The 20,620-nt window shown below is 39.5% G+C and overlaps 1 protein-coding gene across 3 annotated transcripts in view; it reads right to left on the bottom strand.

The window, feature by feature from the left end:
* Window positions 1-20,620, bottom strand: part of DLC1 (DLC1 Rho GTPase activating protein) — a 221,348-nt gene that overhangs the window by 33,301 nt on the left and 167,427 nt on the right. The window contains exon 1 of one of the 3 annotated variants that reach the window (XM_085223087.1): window positions 648-784. The exons of the other annotated variants lie outside the window; for them this stretch is intronic. Coding sequence (XP_085079213.1) covers window positions 648-660 — 13 coding nt within the window. The 5' untranslated portion in view covers window positions 661-784. Of the gene's footprint in view, window positions 1-647; window positions 785-20,620 lie in introns of those variants that run through there. 3 annotated transcript variants of the gene reach the window in all.

Here is a 20,620-nt window from a genome sequence, read left to right as displayed (position 1 = left end):
TATTTTCCCAAGGAGAACTGAGGGGTGGGGGAATGGCAGGGAGGAGAGGGGGGAATTAACTCTACTACCACGTACACATCTATAGGTAAGTGCCCTTGATTGGAAAAAGCACACAGTGGCCTAATGGCAATCCATCGCTCAACAGCTTCACAGTGGCAGTGGAAATCAAATCACTGCCAGCTGAAATGGGGGTGAGGCTGCAGCCGCCCCCGGCTCGGGCCTTCTGCTACCCGGGTGGCCTGGGGTGATGCTCCCCGTGGATCGAAGACCCAGCTGACCGTGGGGCGGGCTGCGGGCGGCCACCGGGCTCCTGGCGGCCAGGGGACTCGTGTGACGCACGACTTCAAAGACAGCACAGCGCTTCCCGGCTCGTAAGCACGTCCGGAAAGAAAAGTTTTTAAAAAAAATGTAAAGGAAAAAGAAAAAAAAAAAGAGAGAGAGAAAGAAAGAAAAGAAAAAGAAAATAAAGCAAAGGAAAAGAAAAGAAAAAGCATCAAAGGGGAGAGAGAAGCATGGAAAGTGAGACTTCGGTACCGCTCTGCTGCTTTGAGAGGGGACGCTCCTCACCTCCAAACCCCACCGCATTGCCCCAGCCCAGCCCAGCCCAGCCCCGTCCCGACAGCACCCCATCACCCCTCCGAGCTTACGAGTGAGGATCATGGTGTCCCGCCCGCCGCGGAACCTCCACGGGCACCCAGCTCCCTCGGTGCTGCCTCCGCGGCGGCTGGCAGCTGGCACCGCTGCCCGGCCCCGCCCCGCCCCACCCCCGCCCCCGCCCCGCTCCTCCCCGTCCCGCTCCTCGGGGGCTGCCCCACCGCTTCTGTCGTGATCGATGCTTGCGGCAGAAAGCAAACGCAAATCTGCACGGCGACTTCTGAGCGCCTGCAAAACTATCAGCGTGGAGAAGAGTGCCGTGAGATTTTTGGGAATAGCTGAGTCCCGTCGAAGATTACGATTGGTTCATTTTCCTCCAAGACAACTGCATATTTTACACTCTCTGCTGTTATTCCAAGTTTTAATTATTATTTCTGTGCTGTGATCTGTCAGATACAGAGAATGTATGGTGTGGTGCCTTAGCAGACAATTTTCCTGAGAATAACCATCTCCCCCTCCTATGGGCTGCGAGCAGCGGCCAGTTGGCCATAGCAGTGTTGTTTCTGGAAACCCCTACACGGCTCCAGGTCATTAATTTACTTTAATAACCCTGAAGAAGATGGAGCTGCACTATATCTTCAAGCCTGACTTTACATACTTTTTACCCACTCAATCCATCACCTCTTCATATCTGGGCTTCAGCTCCTTTTGGCACCGCCAGGTTTACCTGAGTGCCTGTTGTAGGCAACAGTTATATGCTGACAAGATTGGTGGGGTCTGTGCAATGGGAGTTCTTGGCTGACAGGGAGGGCGGGCACACGCTGAGCTCCAGCTGTCTAACAGACAGGGTAATCCCACCTAATTGGCTTTGAGGCTGCACTCATTGTCTCCACTCTTAGGCACTAGGTAGACTGGGAAGTGACAGAATAGTAATGCAAGGGATGGAGAAGGCTGGTTGTGGATTGTGCGTGGAGTCTGAACTTCAGGAAAGAGAGAAATTCACATGTTCCTTCTATAATCATCCTCTAAAGGAAGAAAAACCAGAACACCACCAAACTGCACAAAACATGGAAAAGCAATGCAGGTGCAGAGGGGCTTCCATCGCCGTGATGTGCTAGACGCAGAAACCCACAACACATCAACTTAAAACCCATGGTAAAAAGCAGAGCTGTTGCTGTAAACACTGCTTCCTGGCCCAAGTCTGCATCCCTGCAGAGGACCCACAGGAAGCTTCTGCAGGAGAGAATGGACATTTACTCTGCAGCAAAAATAAATGGGAAGGGTTTAGAGGAGTTGGCAGTGTGCAAGGGAACTGAAAACTGAAAGCAGGAGAGTGTGAGGATGAGTCAGGAATTCAGCTCAGGGTTATCAGCCTCAACTCCACCATTTTGTGAAGTTGCAAATGAATGGTGATGATGCCAGAACACCATGTGCGCTCCTGTTCTGCATGTAGAGCTAAGCAGCTCCCCCAGCCAAAGGGGAACTTCCATCCTTGTGTGGAGTCTATGGATGTTCTCAGCACTGCTGGAGCTGGGGAGCCCTCTGATGGAATGGTGTCTGCGGGATATGGCTCGATAGACGCCGGAGGATTATCACTGACCTGGATTAGATTCTTGCTGCTAATCTGAAAGAGAAATGCTTTGATTCTCGTTTGTTATCAACCCCTGAAGACATGCAGTCTCTCTGGCTTGCATTTTAACTTGGAATTCTATGGGGCTGCTTAAGCAGGCATGTTCTCAACTGAAAAGCAAGGCACCGCTCTGGCATTCACTGTAAAATGTACTCAGAGGAGCATTCCACCTGAGGCATGGGTGTCAGCGGGTGGCAGCCACCCCAATCACTCACTGGGCTGCAAGGAGCGTTGTGAAATCAACACAGCTTTGGTCTGTAATTTCTTTAGTTCCCAAACTCTTCAGTCAGCAGGCAGCTTCCTGACAGAGATGGGACCCCATAGGCAGCCTGCCTAGGAGGATTGTTTCTGTGCAGTATTGTTATCCTTAATGCAGTCAATAAGCTTGTGCTGGACGCTAAAGCAATTGTAAAGGCTTGCCCGACAGGCACAATTATTCACTGTAAAAGGTGAATTCTCCTTCTGTTGTAACTATGTAAGGGAATGATTGGTAGGACAGCATCTCATAAGAAGGGCCTGATTGTCCGTTTTTTCCCTTCAAGGCCCGGATGCCTCAATAGCTGACTGTGCCCTCCTCCTGGTGCTCCTCAGCAGCTGGCACACAGCGGGCAGCCCTGGTACAAGTGTGGGATTGTCAGACAAGCGGTGGCCATTCCAAACTGCTGTGAATGTCCTCTGAGCAGCAGCATGATGGATTACAGCACGTTCTGGTTTCCAGTCCTCTGGCTCTGGACTGGGACTCTGGGGTGTTTGTGTGCAGCATTTCCACAGCCCCAAGTTTTCAGCTATTGTCTAGGAAATAATTAAGTTTGCATTTTGTAGCACTTGACTTTACTGAAATGTAATTATTTAAAGGAGTCTTTAATTGTTCAGACCTCTTGACAAAGAGTGTTTGCACTTATCACTTCTTAGAGATAAGCAGTGTTACTGCTCCTTGCTCTTCATGGAAGAAAGCTATTGTTTCACACAGGAGTGAATCACAAAATGAAAGAAAGCATCTTCCCAAAGTACTTGTTAAAGTACTCAGGAAAGTGCACATTACATACATGGGGCTTAAACATAGGTGCTGCTCTACTGCCTTCAACAGGTGGGCTCTCTGTTCCAGAAATCTTTCTCTAGAAATAACCAGAATTAGAATTATTCCCAGCTCATCATGTATGGGGAGCTGTTACTTGTACTGATCCCAGAAAACACTTCTTTTTTTCTTTATTTTACGAGTAAATAATAAAGAAATAACCTTTTCCTACCCTTTATAATACATGTAACTGACTATTTAAAGGGAATGATCAGTGAGCTCTGTATTTTTATCTCTTCTGAATGCTCTAGAAAACAGTTCAACAGTTCAGGCTGAAAATGAAATTAGCAGGTTCACACTTTACTGAAGAAAGGCTCTATTATATGGATGCATAAAAGGATAAGAAATAAAAATTACACCAATTATGTAGTTCAACAAAGAGATACAATTTGGTAAAGTGTAAATACAGAGAAACTGAAAAATGAGGATGAGCAAAAATAAATACACTTATTTCATTTAAAATATGGAGGGTAAGCTCCTTAGCTTACATGGAATACTGCTGGTTTATGGGAATTAGTAGAGATATCTTTTCCATATTGTTTTTAAGACATGTTGGTGATTATTTTTTGAAGTCTAAAGGATTTTCTAGTGCTGATGAGTCTGCCTTCAATTAAAGATTAGTTTAAAAGTACAAGACTGTTAATTTAGTAATAAAGATAGCATTCATAATCGATCACTGCTGAACTTGAAATAATCAGGACTTAAACCCAAGGAATAAAATCCTGATTTCCAGCCACCTCTACATGCATGTGGTGGAAGTAGTCATACCAGAGAGTCCTAATGGGCATGCAGGTCACAGGGGAGCTGCCCTAACAGATGGCTGTAACACAACTTTTTCTCTGCTGAGGCATCATCCCTATGTGACATTTGCCTTGGTGGCCTCGTGGCAGCAGAGCTCCATAGCACCAGGAGCTCTCGGTGACATTTCAATAGTAAGAACCATTTATTCTACTTCATTTTGTGTGTTCATGTGTGACATCCAGTCTAATGAAGAAAAAAGGTAAACATTCACAGAGATAACAGTACCCTCCATGACAACAAGATGTATGATGCAAGTTTCCCACTATGAAAACAGAAAGACTGTTGCCTTAAATATGTCAAATTTTTTAAAAATTTGTTTATGAAGCAGCTGTTGTTACAATACAAATGAGATGTTTGACTTTTCAGCAGGACCCCCTGAACAGGTCATGTCAGCCACTCAGTGCCCAACGAGGGCTGCAAGGAGCAGAAGGAATGAAATTTTTCTTTTTTTCTTTTTTCTTTTTTCTTTTTTCTTTTTTTCTTCCTTCCTTCCTTCCTTCCTTCCTTCCCTCCCTCCCTCTCTCCCTTCCTTCCTTCCTTCCTTCCTTCCTTCCTTCCTTCCTTCCTTCCTTCCTTCCTTCCACACAGTAACTAAAAACATTATCCAAGGCTTTTTAGCTAAATGAACTTAATATTAATTAAACTTATTTCCTCTGGAGGAAATAGTCACATGCATCCACCTGGACCAGTTGACCCATTATGTGAAAGACTGCTGCTGTTTTAGCCTGGGGGAATCTCCAGGACTCAGGAAATCATTTTAAACCCATGACTCAATAAAGCACGATAACTATGGCAACTGGAACACATACACTGTGATGCCTAATTGCTCCTCGGTGTTCATCGGGGAGGTACTGTGTTGATACTATAGCCTAGAGAATGGCTATTGTTAATGTAATGTGAAGCTACCAAGACAGGGAAGAGAGAAAACACATGTTACAAAGACCAGTGAACAACCTCGGGCCTGGTGTAAGTCAGGACAGATCGTAATCCTTCTCAGTCCTGCTCGTGAGAGCATGCTGGACTGAGACTCAAAGCATCTGCAGTCTTGTCCTGTTTCAATGTCTAGGGCAAACTTGGGCTCTCCATTTGCTTTCTCATACTTAATTTTTCCCATAGACAAACTGGGAGAATAATACTTCTTTTGCAAAGTCCTTGAGTTGCACTGTGGAAAGTGCTGTATGAGATTATTATGCTGATACTGTACTTAATAAAAATTGTCTTGCAGATTGCCAGTTTGATGGCTTCTTTTATTGCATGCACTCAAGTTCCTGCTTATTGTAACTGAAAAACAGCTTACAGCGGCAATTACCTTGAGTTTTACTGGGAGTGAGGTGGATGCACACATGCAGACAGTTATTTAAGGGCACCTTAAGTAACTCACTGGAGTGTCAACACCCATAATGATATCTGAGGAAAGACGAGAGAAGTGGAGGGGGAAGCTAGCTGTCTTGCCAGTAAGAACAAACTGAGTTGGACAAGATTTATTAGGTGTATATTACCCAGATGAATGTGATCCTGACTTGAATAAGAGCCAGCAATAGCAAGGGGAGAGGGTCAGACAGAAAGAAGTGGCTGTTTGGCCTTCATCAACAGATTGGATACCTGGCAGGAATTAGGAGGAGGAGTAGAATTCTGTGCTCATTCTTCACTCAAAAAATTTAGCATTATGAACTCTAAATGGATGGCCAGGTCAGCTGAAATATGCTTCTTCCTCCCTCTCTGTGCTACATTTCTCTTTCTATGCCAATGTGTTACAGAGACTGAGAGTATGATATTATTTGTGCACATGATATGATACATAGAAGTGACTTACAGGCTAATAGGAGCTTGCATGTTTTAAAAAATAAAGACACATTCTGTTACATGACCACAAGAAAAAGAAACATGGAAGGCAGTTAGTTTGCTTTAAAATTTCAGCAATATCAAGGTATGAAGGGCTACATTTTTTAGCTTGCTTATTTTTGAGGTTTTAGTTTTGCCTTCATATCATTTTATAAAGAGACATGGTAAATGAGGTTGTTCCACAGAGAGCAATCTCTTTATATCTAACCCTACCAAGAATCAAATTTTAAATATCTAGTGTCCATAAAAGTCTTAAAAAAAAAAAAATACCAGGAAGATACTAAAGAGCTTAATTTTTACTAAAACAGAACAAAACAAAAGTTAGTCCTCTAGTACTCTGAAATGCTGTACTTTTTTCATCAGACTTGAAATTGTAAAAAGAGGTAGTAGTGACTGGAGGATGCTTTCACCCTTTGCCCAGTACATCTGATAAGTTGAGTTCCCCTGTTTTTTTTTTTGTTTGTTTGTTTGTTTTTGACTTTACAACAGTTATGTCACTAAAGCAACAATGAACTTCCTATTATTTTAAACTCAAAATGCAATGAAGAAGATTCTCCACTGCTGCTGTAGATGGACATTTTTAAAAGTTGTGTTTGCACAGCAATATGCAAGAGCCAAGAATCTGATTTGTAACTCTTTAAAACACAATTTATTCCAGACTGCAGGCTTACTCATACTGTGGCAAGCTATTCAGCTTCATATAGAACCTTCAGTACATCAACAAATGCTCTCTAAAGAATCCACTTCTCTTTCCATCACTAAGTGTCCAGCTGCCCTGTGAATGGGAAGTGACCCCTTGGGATCTGACATATGGCACATAGGGAAGAGATACAGCTCTGATGTTTTCCAAACTCACATGCAATTGGATTCTTTGAATCTTTTTTTTCTGACAGTTTGACTGAAGTTTTAATAACATATACAATGCATAATATAAAACATAGAGTGGTGCCTTATGGTCAGCTTTGAATTGATATAGAACTTCATTATTTCTTCATGAATCCCACCTAAATGTGTGAACAGCTTTATTTATATGATGTGGTGCCAACAAGGGTATGGATCCTTTCTGGTCACGTGCTTCTAACATGACAAAGTTCTCAAATTAATACAGGAAAAAAAAAAGTCTGATTCAGCTAACCTGCTTTTTGTTTGATCACAGCTTCAGAGAGTTCAAGGCAGCTGGGGCATACCTGCACTACGATCAATGAGGCAAGTGATTAACAGTGAAAGGACACTGCACCTTTCATGCTCAAACCAGGACTTTCTCTCCTTTGAAACAAGAACCTTTACATCACTCAGTAAAATTACAGTTCTTGTCTGCAGCACTAGAGTATAGAAATATTGTTGAATTTCTTTGTGACAAATCTTTATTTTTTCCAGATACAGAAGTTCTATTAAATCTCAAGATTAACAGTACTGCTTGCATCTGATTTTTAAAAAGGAAGTATAAACAATGACTTGAAAGGTGTATGTGCAGAATTTTCCATCTGATTTACCAGTAGCTCGTTAGAATCTGTCATGCATGTCATATTGACCTTATAAACTTAATTACCTCAGCTCTAAGAATCCATATGCTTGCCTCTCAACTCCTTAATGTAAATCAGTAACAGCACTAAGAAGAAACCCTACAAGATAACACAAAACACCCAGAAAATTTAGAATACTACAGTAAGAATGTGGAGCTTCTCTGCTGATAAAGTGTCTAGGATTATTTGCAAACAGAAGTAAAAGCCTTATTCCACTTGGCCCAGAGTGCAAATGACATCTGGATATTGTGAATCTCACATTGAAAACTATGAGCCAGGTACTCCAAAAGCATATAGGCTATACCTTGAAAACAGTAAGTTTTGAGCATTTTTTATTCATTAGTTTTGAATCAAATTCATGAATTTTATGTGATTGCCAATATGAAAAAACTGAGTGAAACCCAAAAACTGCTGTTCTTAGACAGGTATCTGAGGAGTTCAGTTGCTCTTACTGCTATTTCCACCACTTTTCAGGAAGTTATCTGACTTTATTATGGGATTTGGGCCACATGGGAAACTTCCCGCCTACTGTCCAGAACGAGAGCAAGGATAATTCAGCTGCAATCTTGCTCTGGAGGCAGGAAGATTGCCCACTAAGGCATGCTTTTAGCTAACCAGGGTCCTAGGGTATTCCCTCTGTTCCTTCTGATAACACCTATTTTTCCCGTAAGCCATGTAAAGAGCCATGCACATGTAATAATAGGAGTTTCTAATCTTTCTAGCACCTGTGTTGGGTATTTATTTCAGTTTCTTCCATTCATTTTTCCTTCTTTCTTTTCCACATAACTGGGTGCTACCATTAGCAATTACAAGGAGTAGAAGTGCCCTCCTTATTTTCTGTTTCTTGTCTTCTCTTCCTTTGCCCAGTGTATGTAAAGAACAGGTGGAACATTAGATCAAAGGCTGTTGAACAGTGTTCTCCAAAGAAAGAAGGAAAAGCACACAGACCAGAAGAAAAACATAGGTAGTTCTTAGGAGGAACTGGAAATATATGACTTAAAAGAGAAATATCAGAAAATACTGAGAGATGTGAGGTCACTGGTAGACTAAGTGAACTGGGACTCAGTCATTCGTGTCTGCATTTGTACAGCTAATATGAACTTAACAATTAATTTAATTGTTCCATGGAGCTAGTTGATACCCAGTACTCAGAATCTTTAGATATGAGCAGACATTGAAACAGGAAAGAGAGTGGGCTCCTAGCATCCCGCTGAATCTCTGCAAGAACTACTTTATAAAACAATTAGTTTTAGTGAAAATTTTCACAGAGCACACAGAACATAGTGTAAGGAAATTTGAGAGCCATTTTGTAGCTACTACATAACATAATGCAGAGCATAACAGAAAGCTCAGACAATTAAGATGCTTACTTGTCTTAAAATAGTATTTCTCATTTTGCACGATCTTCTTTCTAGATTAGAAAGGGTTTTGTTTACTTCAGGATAAAATGGAATTTAACCCTTGTTCCTATAAATTAATGTATGTAATTCTTTTAGGGTTGAAGGGTACACAGAAATTTGAGTACATAAATGCTTTCAGGAACGTGGTCTTATTTTCTTGATGATGGAATTTCAGGCTCTTTCACAGATCATTTTTATGATCTCAACCACACTCCATTTGAAACTTTTATACCTACTCCATTAAGAATAGATTCCCAAGAATGAAAAACCAGTGCTTTATTCTCTGCCCACTTGTACCTACTATTTCTGATGCGGCTGACAATGCCAGAAATCAAAGTACAGATTCTCAGAACAGCAAGGCTTTTCATTATGGTCTCTCTGCATGAAAAGTCCATGTGTCAGCTAAGAAAATGAATTTCTAATAATACTTGGCACTGAATGACTGGCTTGTTTCAAAGGAGTACACCAAGCACTGTTTATTTGATCGTTGTAAGACTGAAATTGGTTTAACCTATTTGAATTATTTTTGTCTTAGCCATCTTCATATCAAGAGGCTTATGCTGGATACGATAATCTGAAAAATCAACACAGTGATTCTTCTTTTTAATTAAAGAAATAAAAACACTAGTGAAATTTGAATTGGCGTTCTAAATAGTTTCTCTTTGTTATACAGTGAACAAAATCTTCTGGAGAATTTTCAAATTTATTTTCAAAATTTTCAAAATTAAGAATTGCTTTTTTAAGACAGGTAAATATTACTGAACTTCCTCTTTGCACAAAGTTAGTGTATGTTTGTAAAGATATTATCTAAAAGCATGATGTCCATTCCATTCTAAATTTAATTACCTGGTATCATTTTCTGAACATGCTACTATGCAAACTCTATGTGATCTTACAAATTCCGTGTGAATGTCCCTTTGCAATTTATTTGCAGTATTAACAAATAAAAGGTCTCAGATTTCCTTGTAGTTATAAGACATATAGTGTAAAGAAACAAATTTATACAATAAGATCAATTTAGAAATGAGCATCTGTATTTTGCTTTAGATTTGAAATTGCAATCTTAAAAAATAAATGCATGCATTGAAAGGCTAATTCATTTTTCTTGGTTCATATGGCAGCAGTTTTAAAAGTCAAGCATTCCTTCACAGGCTGAGGATGAATCAAAGTTCTCTGATTCCTGTAAAAATGTGTGCTCTATGCTCATAGTTTGTTCTGGATCAATTCCAGTGCATTGTGACTGTGGGAGCTAGAAAGGAAAACTCAAGGGAGTATTTTTAATCACTTTTACCTCTATTAACAATGTGATGCTATTTCCATTGTTCCTGTTATAAAAATAAGTAGCTGACAAGTTCCCCAGAATTGATTACTGTGTTTCAGTCAACAGATCAGCCGGCAAGAAATTGCAGCCTATCAGGAAAGGGAGTGGAAAGGAGCAGACAGAGAAACCTCAAAGGAAAGGACAAGACACTGTGTCTTTTGTCCTTTGTTCCAAGATGGAAATAAACTGTCTCCCTTTTGATAAGCTTGTCTTTTGATCTTTGCTTGCAATAATTAGGGTTAGACACTAAGTTATTTTATGAACTCTTTAAGGTTTAGGCCTAAGTTAACATGAATATAGAATCATAGTTATGAGTTATTTGTCCTCTGCAAACAATTTAAGGGGATTATAACTATTATGCAAATGAACTAAATATGGATGGACTTGGAGATGAGAGATAATTTCTTCCTGTTGAATTCATTTTGCTTCATTTTATAAATATGTGAATACATAAAAATAAATACATATAAAGTATATAGGTCTATTCATCTGTGACCATGTCAGAAACAGACCACGTCACTCTGTGCAACAGCTACCCTTTTCTTAAAAGGCCCACCCCACCTCGCTACAACCCCTATCCAGATCCCTCTGAAGGGCCTTCATATCCTCAGGTAGATCAACACTTCTTCCCAACTTGGTGTCATTTGCAAACTTACTGAGGATGCACTCAATCCCCTCATTCAAGTCATGAACAAAGATATTGGTATTAGGACAGGCACTAATACCAACCCTTGGGAAATAACATCCATGATTGATCATTAACTCCATTCACCACCAATCCCTGGGACCAGCCATCCAACCAGTTCTTTACCCAGCAAAGAGTACCTATCCAAGCCACAGGCTGCTAGTTTCTCCAGGAAGATGCTGTGGGAGACAGTGCCAAAGGCTTCGTTGAAGTGTAGGTAGACTACATCAACAGCCTTTCCCTCATCTATCACTAAGGTCATTAGATCATAGAAGGAGATCAGATTGGTCAAGCAGGACCTGCCTTTAATGAACCCATGCTGGTTGGGCCTGATGTCCTTGATGGCCTGTGTATACTATATGATCTCATTCAAGATGATCTGTTCCATAACCTTTCCTGGCACTGAGGTCAGGCTGACTGGCCTGTAGTTCCCTGGATCCTCTTTAAAACCATTCCTTTAGATGGGAATCACTGAATCATACATTCACAGAATTACTGAATGGCTTAGGTTGGAAAAGACTTTAAAGACCATCTAGTCCCAGCTAGATCAACTGTTCCAACTAGTTCAAGCTGTGACCCAGCTTGAAAAAGCAGGAGCTGATAGCAGTCCTCCAGTTTTATCATACCTGGTAGCCACTTCCTGATGTCCTGAATGCAGGCCTCAACCAGGCAGCAGTCGTCTCGTGAGAGATTATCTGGGCAGCAAAAGTGTGCCTCAGTGCCCTTTTGATATTTTCATGCCATTGTCTGCCAACTCAGTATCCTTAAGATCATGGTGAAGCTGGCATTGTAATAAGAATTACAAGACTAAGAGCTTCAACATACATTCTACTGCCAAGGACAAGATATTACCTTTGATTTGTTGAGATGCATCTTTGTAGTGGCATATTTTTTTTGCCTGTTGATTTGAAAAATGTAATTCTTAGTAACTTCCTGAAGAACGTAAAGGTATAATCATTTATTTGAAAATACAGAATTCTCCTTAAGTTATCTAATTGGAGAATTCTTGTATCTCCAATGGAATATATTCCGCTCTTATCAGCTGAATAAGTGATGCAGTCTAAACAGAGGGTAATAATGTTCAACTGGAATTCCAGGAAAGGAAGCTTAATGAGAACTTCCTGATTTAATCTTACAAAAATAGAAAGGTTGATAGGATAAATGAATCACTCAGAAGAACAGATTTTGCTTCAGTTAATTAAAACAGAACATAAAAATGTCAAAGTAACCTTTTGTTATATTTAACAGCAAAACTCACAAAACTATTTAGAGCATCATTTTCATGCATAAGATTGAGAAGGATCCAAGAAACAACTCAATTTTCTGAAAACTTATATGAAGTTTCTTCTCATTTTCTGGCCTGGAAATCACAGTGATATCTACATGGACATTTCTCATGCAATTTCCTGCAAGCTTCTGCTTTTGGTGGACCAGGAAAAGAGTATTTTCAGAAGTAAATTTGGAACTTCTGTTCCTGGAAGATATCAGCAAGTCAGAGATGCATGGAAATTAAAGAAAAACAAAACAAATGAACTATTTTGAGTCCTAAGAAAACATTTGGTTCAATTTGAGTTCACTTTGACTTCCTCAAAGGGATGGTCACTTAAGCGTGAATAAACCCACAGAGAAAGTGGAACTTACTTCTTGGGTAAGGTACCTGGTAAGTTAGTTGTAAGTGAGAAAGAGAGATGGTCCTGTGCCACTGGGAGAATGGAAATGGAAAGACTTCTGATGTTTTCCTATCTAGTTTCCACAAATTTATCACCCATAAACACTTTTGCATTTAGGGTACTTTTCATATTGGCTATATTCAAGTCAGGCAAGTGACACATTGTGACTGCCTCCTCTTTGCCTCCTAACAAGACAGAAGGAAAATAAGTTAAAAATGTGCGTGTGCTACTATAGCCCTCATAGCAGCAGCAAGCAGAATATCCAAAGGGCTGGCAGAGGCCATCCATACCAGAGGAACAACTGCATGCATTTCCCAAGGGCCCGGCCTATGCTACATCCATCAGCTACTCTTGCCTTGGGTGCAATACGCTTATTTTACATTTGAACATAGACATTTCATCTTCAAACCAACTTTTTTGCACCAGTCTGATAATTTGCATCTTCTGAGTATTTCCAGAATAGAGCTCTGTTCCATGATAAAGTGGTGGATGGGAGCCTTTTTGCCCTCATGCTAAGGTTTGGCATAATCATCGGCATTTTTTTCCTGATTTTTTTGATCCCAGGTTTTTGGTTTTAGCTTTTAGTTTATTTTTACCAGTTTTTACTATCTTCTAGTTTGTTAATTTATTTTGTTTGTGCAGCTGTAGGTTTTTCAGCTTTTCTTTATGAGGATATGAAGTTGCTAACAATGGGAGAGAAGATAGACACTTCAGGGAATAGGACTGCTGTGTGCTTTTATGATCGAACTGAGTGATGCCAGAGGAAAATAAGAGGCAGAGCTAGTGAAGTATCGCATCTGTACATGTAAAAGCTTCAGTTATGAAACTGTCTAGGAGTGGTTATAAATGATAGCATCTGCAGTTAGAAGACAGTCAGCTCCAGATAATATTTAATTAGCTAACATTCACCTCTATTTTATTCGTTGCTGATTCTACAGACAATTCCAAGACAGAATTAACCAGCTTATTGTAAACATTTGATTTTTCACAATACCAAGAATTAATGCATAGTGTGGTGAAGATGGAAGAAATGAAAAGTAGCACAAAAATTCCAAACCATGCGGATGATCTTCCCTTGTTTGGGTACTTATTCTGAGATAGTAAATGTGAGAGATTATCTCTCACATTTAAAAGGCAATAATCCTGAATAATACTAGAAATTGGGTCAGTACAAGTGAAGATAGGAAACAGACATCAACAGAAGGAAACTTATAGTGATCAGCAAAGAACATGATCTTATCATTCCCCACTGTGCCTGAAATATCTGGATATTTCATACAGCTGTGAGAGATGAAGCACTTGTCTGTGATGAGCTAAGGATGAGATGAGAGCCTTATAGTTGAAATGGAATTGCCTACTTTGGACTAAAAATGTACTTTATGGGAGGGTGTGCTTTACCAAGTATCTGTTTTGTTTTGGTACTTGAAATTGTTCTTAGATAACTCCCTTTGGAGGTTTAGCTACAACTACAGATATGTTTCAGAAGATTCTTCCATTTCATAGAAAAAAATAAAAGGAACGTGTTCATTATGTACAACTTTGCGAGATATATTTTTCATACATAGTTTGGGTAACTATTTTCTTAATGAGGAGACTTGCTGAAACACATTATGGTGTTTTCACATCAACTCTATTTTTCCCAGAAGTTTTTGATTACTGATTAAAAGTGAATGTTTTTCTACATCTTATAATTATTGCAAGTAATTTCTCAAAAGTCATTAACTGTCAAACTACTATAATCTACCTAAGTATTTTCCAGCTTTCCTAGGAAAAAGAAAAATTCAAACCAAAAACCTAGCTTGGTTTATAACTATAATTTGAGATAAAAAAAATGGAGTAGCTCTGTATTTGAGTGTAAATTATGAATTCAAAGCTAAACAATGAAAAAGGCCACACCTATCTGTGCAATTACTAGATTACAGAGCCTACGAATCTGCTATGAAGAAACACATTTGGTTGTATTACCGTGATACCTTTCACTGGAGGTTTGCAGAGCATGCCACAAACAACGTATTTGGTCTCCAAGTAATGTTAATGTGTAGGCTTTCACTTCACAGTAAGAGAAACTGAAGCAAATGGAAAGGATAGGCATTTCCACAGCTACATTCTGAACTGGCTGAGAAAACTGCGAACAAAACCTGGAAACCATTTTCCCTTTCTTGGAATTTACCTTTAGGCACCACTCACAGGGACCTATAACTCTCCAAGACACACCTGGTTTATACCTTTTTTCATTCAATTGTCACAGAAGGAAAAAGAACAGAAAGTCCCAGCACATATTGCATTTTATTTTGTATTTGGTGTATGGTATGTACTCAGGTATGCATCCCATGTAGTTTACTTTTGCCTTATCAGTTATCATCTTATTCATAGTCTTACTGTCTGAAAATAACTTTTGCGGTTATGTTATTTGAAGGTCTTGGTGCAGGATGTAATCTTGCCAGCATAGGTATACCATTCTGTACCACCTTACAAAGTAATTAAGTATTCAAGGATATTTATTTCCTTGTCATTCTAATACTATAGTTATTTGCAGCTTGCATGCACTGCTAACAGATGTTTTGTTCCTCGCATCCAACATTATGCAATAAGACAGTGAGTCCCCAGAAGTCCACGTCAGGAACACAAAGTACTCTAAGATAGTTCACTTTCATATTTTCTGGCATTTAGTGATGAGTAAACCTCCAAATGGTTTATAGGTCCATTTAGCTTAGGCTAACTATCCAAAAATCTGATTCCTAGAACTCAGTTTGCTCAAACTACAAAACCAGGCTAGTTACATAATTAGAGTAGTGGTACCATTGACCAAGTGAGAGAGAGAAAACTTCTTCATATTTTCCAGAACCATCCTGGTTCAGTTTGAAATCAACAGAAAATTTCCTTTATTTTTCCTTTTCCTTTCTCTAACTAGTATTTCACCCATTGTATTTGCTACTGTTTTCATATTTGGGATGAAGTTTTATCTCAGCTAATTCCACATAATAACTCTGACTACAGCTGAAAGATGCATCTTTTTATTTATATATACCTGCATGAGTACTTTGATGTAGATTTCAAATCTACCCTGATCATAATGTTTCTTGAGATAGCAATTGAATAGGAGGGACTTTATTTGGAATCTACTTAGAGAAGCATTTGAAGTCACAAAAAAACTTCCTTGGATGTACTGTTTACTGATATCAGTTGAGAGAAACACAGGCTGCAAAAGCAGATTTTTTTGTCACAACTTCAGCAGTATCAAATATTAGGAAAATTCAGTTTTGCAAGAGTGGGACAACAAAACAATTTAATCTGTTTTAAATGACTTTATCTCCTTTGCACATTATACCGCACCTTTTTGAAGGACTAAGCATAGATAAGTTGGTACTTGAGCACAGATGTATGAATGTACAATTAACATTTTGATGCTCAGAAAAAAATCCTTATTGAGGCAATTATATTTGAAATGCTGCATAGCAGATTTTTTTTTCTCCTAATGGGATATAACTGAACACTATTAAATCACTATTTCTTCATAATTTTGCAATGGTAATATTTTGCAGCCAGTGTCATTTGCTTTTTGCAGTTGTTATTTTGTTCAAGGAGTCCATGTATGAGTCAATTTTCTGTGAGGTTTCCAGAGAGAACCACTTTTATTTCCTTCAGTGCTCCAAGATTTGGCAGAGCCAGTCTCATGAGAATAAATCAGTGAAGAAATTGCATAAATTTCAATGAAGTCACAAATTATTTTTTCTTGGACCTGAACTCACAAAAAAAAGCATCAAGAAGCACAGATAACACGGTGATGAAACATAAATACACGAATCAGAGCAAAAACTGCAGAAACTCTGCAGGCTAAAGACATGATGGAAACAACAGATGGCATTTTAGATGGGGGTTCATAGGATGTTAGGAAGCTCACATAGCACTTCCTGTAGCACAAGCAGAGGCTTCCTATCTCAGTTGCACTGCCTGTGGAGGCTGCTTATGAGGGGCATCCATGAGATCAGTCACACACATCGCCTACACAGTACTTTCTTGGGGCAGATGCCTGCACCAGAAACAATCAGGCAGCGTGTAGGAGAAAAAGCCACTGGGAAGGTTACAAGCAGTGTCTGCTTTCATCTCTTATTGTTAGGTGTACTACAGGCACACGCAGTGTAAGCTCAGATAGAGAGGAGTTTCTTCGCTAACCCTTTCACTCCACTTTCAAATTCTGGAGGGAGTAAGTAGTTCTGCCCCCATTACCTACACCATCCACTGAGATATAGCTTTTAACTGCTCAAAACTCAAACTTCCCTGCCTCTAGGCCATGCTTGCCACCTGCTTAGAAAGTCTTCTCTCTTTTTTTCTGAACTAGTCCTTTGTCAGAGGTAGAGTGACTGACACATACTTTCCCAAGCATATTTATTGACAACCTACAGCTCCCACAGAGGGGCCTGTAGCATTGCTGTTGGTCCTGCGAGCCATGCAGCTGGCTGAGTGCTCAGGTAACACTATGGCCAACAGGCTGCAGATGGAGAGATGCTGCACAGCTGACTGAACTAATGAGCCTGGCATTAACAATCTTAGAGCCATACCTTCTAACCTTCTGTTACAGTTGGTGTAACAGCTGGAAAGATTATCATGGTGAAAGCAGGAAAAGAAACAAACAGGGAAGAAATGCTCACCTGTATCTGAAGATCTAGGTTTGCAGGAAAGATCCACAGACGAGGGATCTTCAGAAAGAGATCCTTCCCCAGGGGCAATCAGCCCTTCATGGGGTGAATTGCCTTCACCTGTGCTCCCACGGCTGATTCAGTCCCTTCCTCAAGTAATCAATCAGTGGTTCAGACTCTGACTCAACAGTTCCCATACACTTTCACTCTCCATTCTCCCAAAACTTGGTTTGTAGAAGGAATACTTTTCTTCCTTACTGTGTATGTGCTCAAGGTTATATTTGAGGCCATGCAGTTTCCATGAAGTCATTTCATGGAATGTAGCTAAATGCTTTTTTAAAATGCTGCCTTCTGCTTAAGGAGAGAACAAAATTAAGAACTCTCTCCCGGGACTGGTGCACAGCTGGGCTTGTATGGAAGCTGATCCATGAAAATCAATACATCTGCATCTGTTCTCCAATTGGATTTAGCAGGAGAGGGCATATGCATAACAGCCAGAAAAGGCACACTGAATATAATACATGCTGCTATTATTCAGCTGTTCAGTGCAGCACTCCTTGTTCTGCCTCTGAATGGTTCTACTTCACTCACTCCTAAGTATAATTGAAATTAGAGGGGAGCGGGGAAGGGCTACTGAACTCTTGTCACAGGCAGGGAGATGGCCAAAAGCTAGGAACTGAATGGCAATGGATCAGGGAAGGAGAAAAAATCCCCTGCAACCAGTTTTGTTGCTGAATCATGCTGCTGTGGGTGTCCGGTGGCAAAAGCAAAATGCATGTGGGCTTGTTAATAGTTGTAATTTATCTTAATAAATCCAGAAGTAAGGTATTTAGATTTATTTCCCTTTATTTTTCATTGATTTGGAAGAGGATCTAGCTCATGCTGTTTTTACTTGCCTCAGAAAGAGAAATTCATGCAATTGCTAATGGAAAAGGTTGACCTTAATATTATGCTGTAGCCTATGCTCAGTTTTACTATTTTTACAAAACCAAACAGAAATATTTAGCAGGAACAGACAAACAAACATGAATTTATTTTTCTGGAATAAAGATTCCAGAGAGAAAACAAGGAACTGTTTTAATGAAGAACTGAGATGGGAAGTGTTTCAGCACATATCCCTTTTCCACAGCACTGCTTTCTTATCTTATGAAACAGACAGACGCTGGAAAAAGTGAAATGAGAATGAGTTACTGAAGAGATGTGCCAGCCTATTCCTTGCTGATGTATTGGTAAGCGCTCCAGAGGAAGAGAGCCCAGTTCTTCTGTTTTTACAGCCAAACTATTACAGAAAAGCCAATGACTCTCTCCCTTTATTTACTGGGAAAAATAAGTAGGCCATGAGTATTTTCCAGACAAGCTTTAGCCATGAACACATATAATTTAGAGAAGCTGAAAAGAGTACACTTGCAAATGAATGTGTAAGTTGTCAATATACCCTCTGGAAAATCTGCTGCAGCTGGCTGATATTCTTACAAATAAGTGTGGGGTTATTATTTCACTGTGTTTAGGTCACTTTTGGACACAACATACTGAAGAGGCAAACATTAGCCATATTATATTAAGCAATGAACTTTCCATATGTTGGAAATAGTGTCATGAAAAGAAAGAGGGAATGCATGGATCATCACCAGTGATCCCGCCCAGCAGAGATTCTCAGACTTAGCCTGTTACCATGCTGCCTGATCTCAAAAAGGAGAGGGATATTATTTCTCTCAAAGAAATAAAAAATAAAAATAGACTATCTATCAACTAAAACCAAGACAAGTATTTCTTTCTCACTGTTGAAATGGGATATTATTATTCCCATGGGGATTAATCAGTATAGCTGGAGGAGACTGGCCTTTCAGGAGGTCAATTGAGGAATGCTTATGATTAATATTTTGGTCCATGGTCTATCTCTATGCCAAGTTAGTAAAGCTGTGTCATCTTTTACTCTCTTTTATTAACGTAACATTAAAATTCTACTAACATTGATGTTGCAGATTGCCCTTGGCTCTGAGAAGTAAAATAATACTTTATGGAAAAGATTTTACTGTACAAATAAGCAGATTTAACATCCCAGTTCGTTCCCAGCTCTCAGATGTCAGCATTGCCTATAATTAGCTGTGAGCTGGAACGTGTGTTGCCATGCAGTAACCACACCAAGCATCTTCCTTCACATCTTGATTTCCTATTTCAAATATCCCTGTCAAGTTTAGAAAATGAGTTGTTGAAGCAAAAGAGAGCAAAAGAGAGGAGAGTCTGGACCAGCGCGTAAGCTTAGCCCAGCATAGAATCAGCCTGTTAAATAAATACTTAAATAATAAAAATAATAAAAAAAAGTAGCTTTACAAAAAATAGAAAACTTTGTAGGAAAGCATTTCTTAAACAAATAGATGCCTTGAAAAAAATAACCACAGGTATTCAGCAGTTAAAATTATGTTTCAAAGTACAGTTTCCATTATGAAATTCAAAGCTCTCAAAATGAATGACGAGAGATTACAGTGGCACATTTGCAGATGCTTTGATTTTTTATAATCAGGATTAGAGGTCTGTGAAAAGCAAATGCCTACAAAGTCCACACAAAGCCGTTTCCTCTCAACAGGTATGGGGAGGGTATGTTAACCTCCCCAGAAAACCCAGTCCTAACTAATCATTATCATGGGCTGTCAGAAATAGATTCTGCTATTTGAAGCAAATGTAGGCTACCATCACTCTACTGACTTCCACTGAGGTGCTCCATATTGACTTTTGAGCAGAGCCAGCCTCCCTTTAACAGCAACAAAAATGTCAGCTACTGAGGTCTATAAACATGAGAGATCTGCTGTTTTAAGTCCCAGTTTTATTCTGCCACAGTTTTATTTGCTGCACAAATAAATGCATTTGCTGCCTATAGAGAACTGTGAACAATACTGTGTTGTGTCTTTCATTAGTTTCTGATTTTGTTTTCCAAGTGGCAGAAATAATTCCACAAATTTCAACTAGCCTGGAGAGCGGCTCTGTGGTTTCCACATGATTTCTGTGTGCAACTGGAAGTGTACATTTAACCTCTGCGGTTTTAATTGCTTTGACACTGGATATCCCAAACACTAGCACTTCTGTTAGATGGAACTGTTACTTTTTACAGAAATTAAGAGAGAGACAGTAATAGCCATTGCATTTAGTCATATGGGAGCTGTAGGGAAAGAGCTCTCCATAAAGGTGTCTTCCTTTCCTGGCTGTCAAGAGCTTGGATACTTTTTGAGAAATTTCTGCAAAACCTATAGGTTTAAAGAAAAGGGGAAGGGGGAGGAAGAGAGTTGCACATATATTTATTTTCTCCATACTCTCTGTTCAGTGGGACCAATACATCCTCAGACTGGTAAAAAGTATGTATTTACTTAAATAGAAATACATAATAAAGTAAAATCATTAATGTTGCATCTTAATATACTCCTATAAATGTCCAATAATGCAAATCATT

Source organism: Meleagris gallopavo, chromosome 4 (assembly GCF_905368555.1).
Source record: "Meleagris gallopavo chromosome 4, MGAL_WU_HG_1.1, whole genome shotgun sequence".
Classification (NCBI taxonomy): domain Eukaryota; kingdom Metazoa; phylum Chordata; class Aves; order Galliformes; family Phasianidae; genus Meleagris; species Meleagris gallopavo.
The sequence above is the reverse complement of the archived record's forward strand: the minus strand, read 5'-3'. Positions and strand labels throughout refer to the sequence as shown.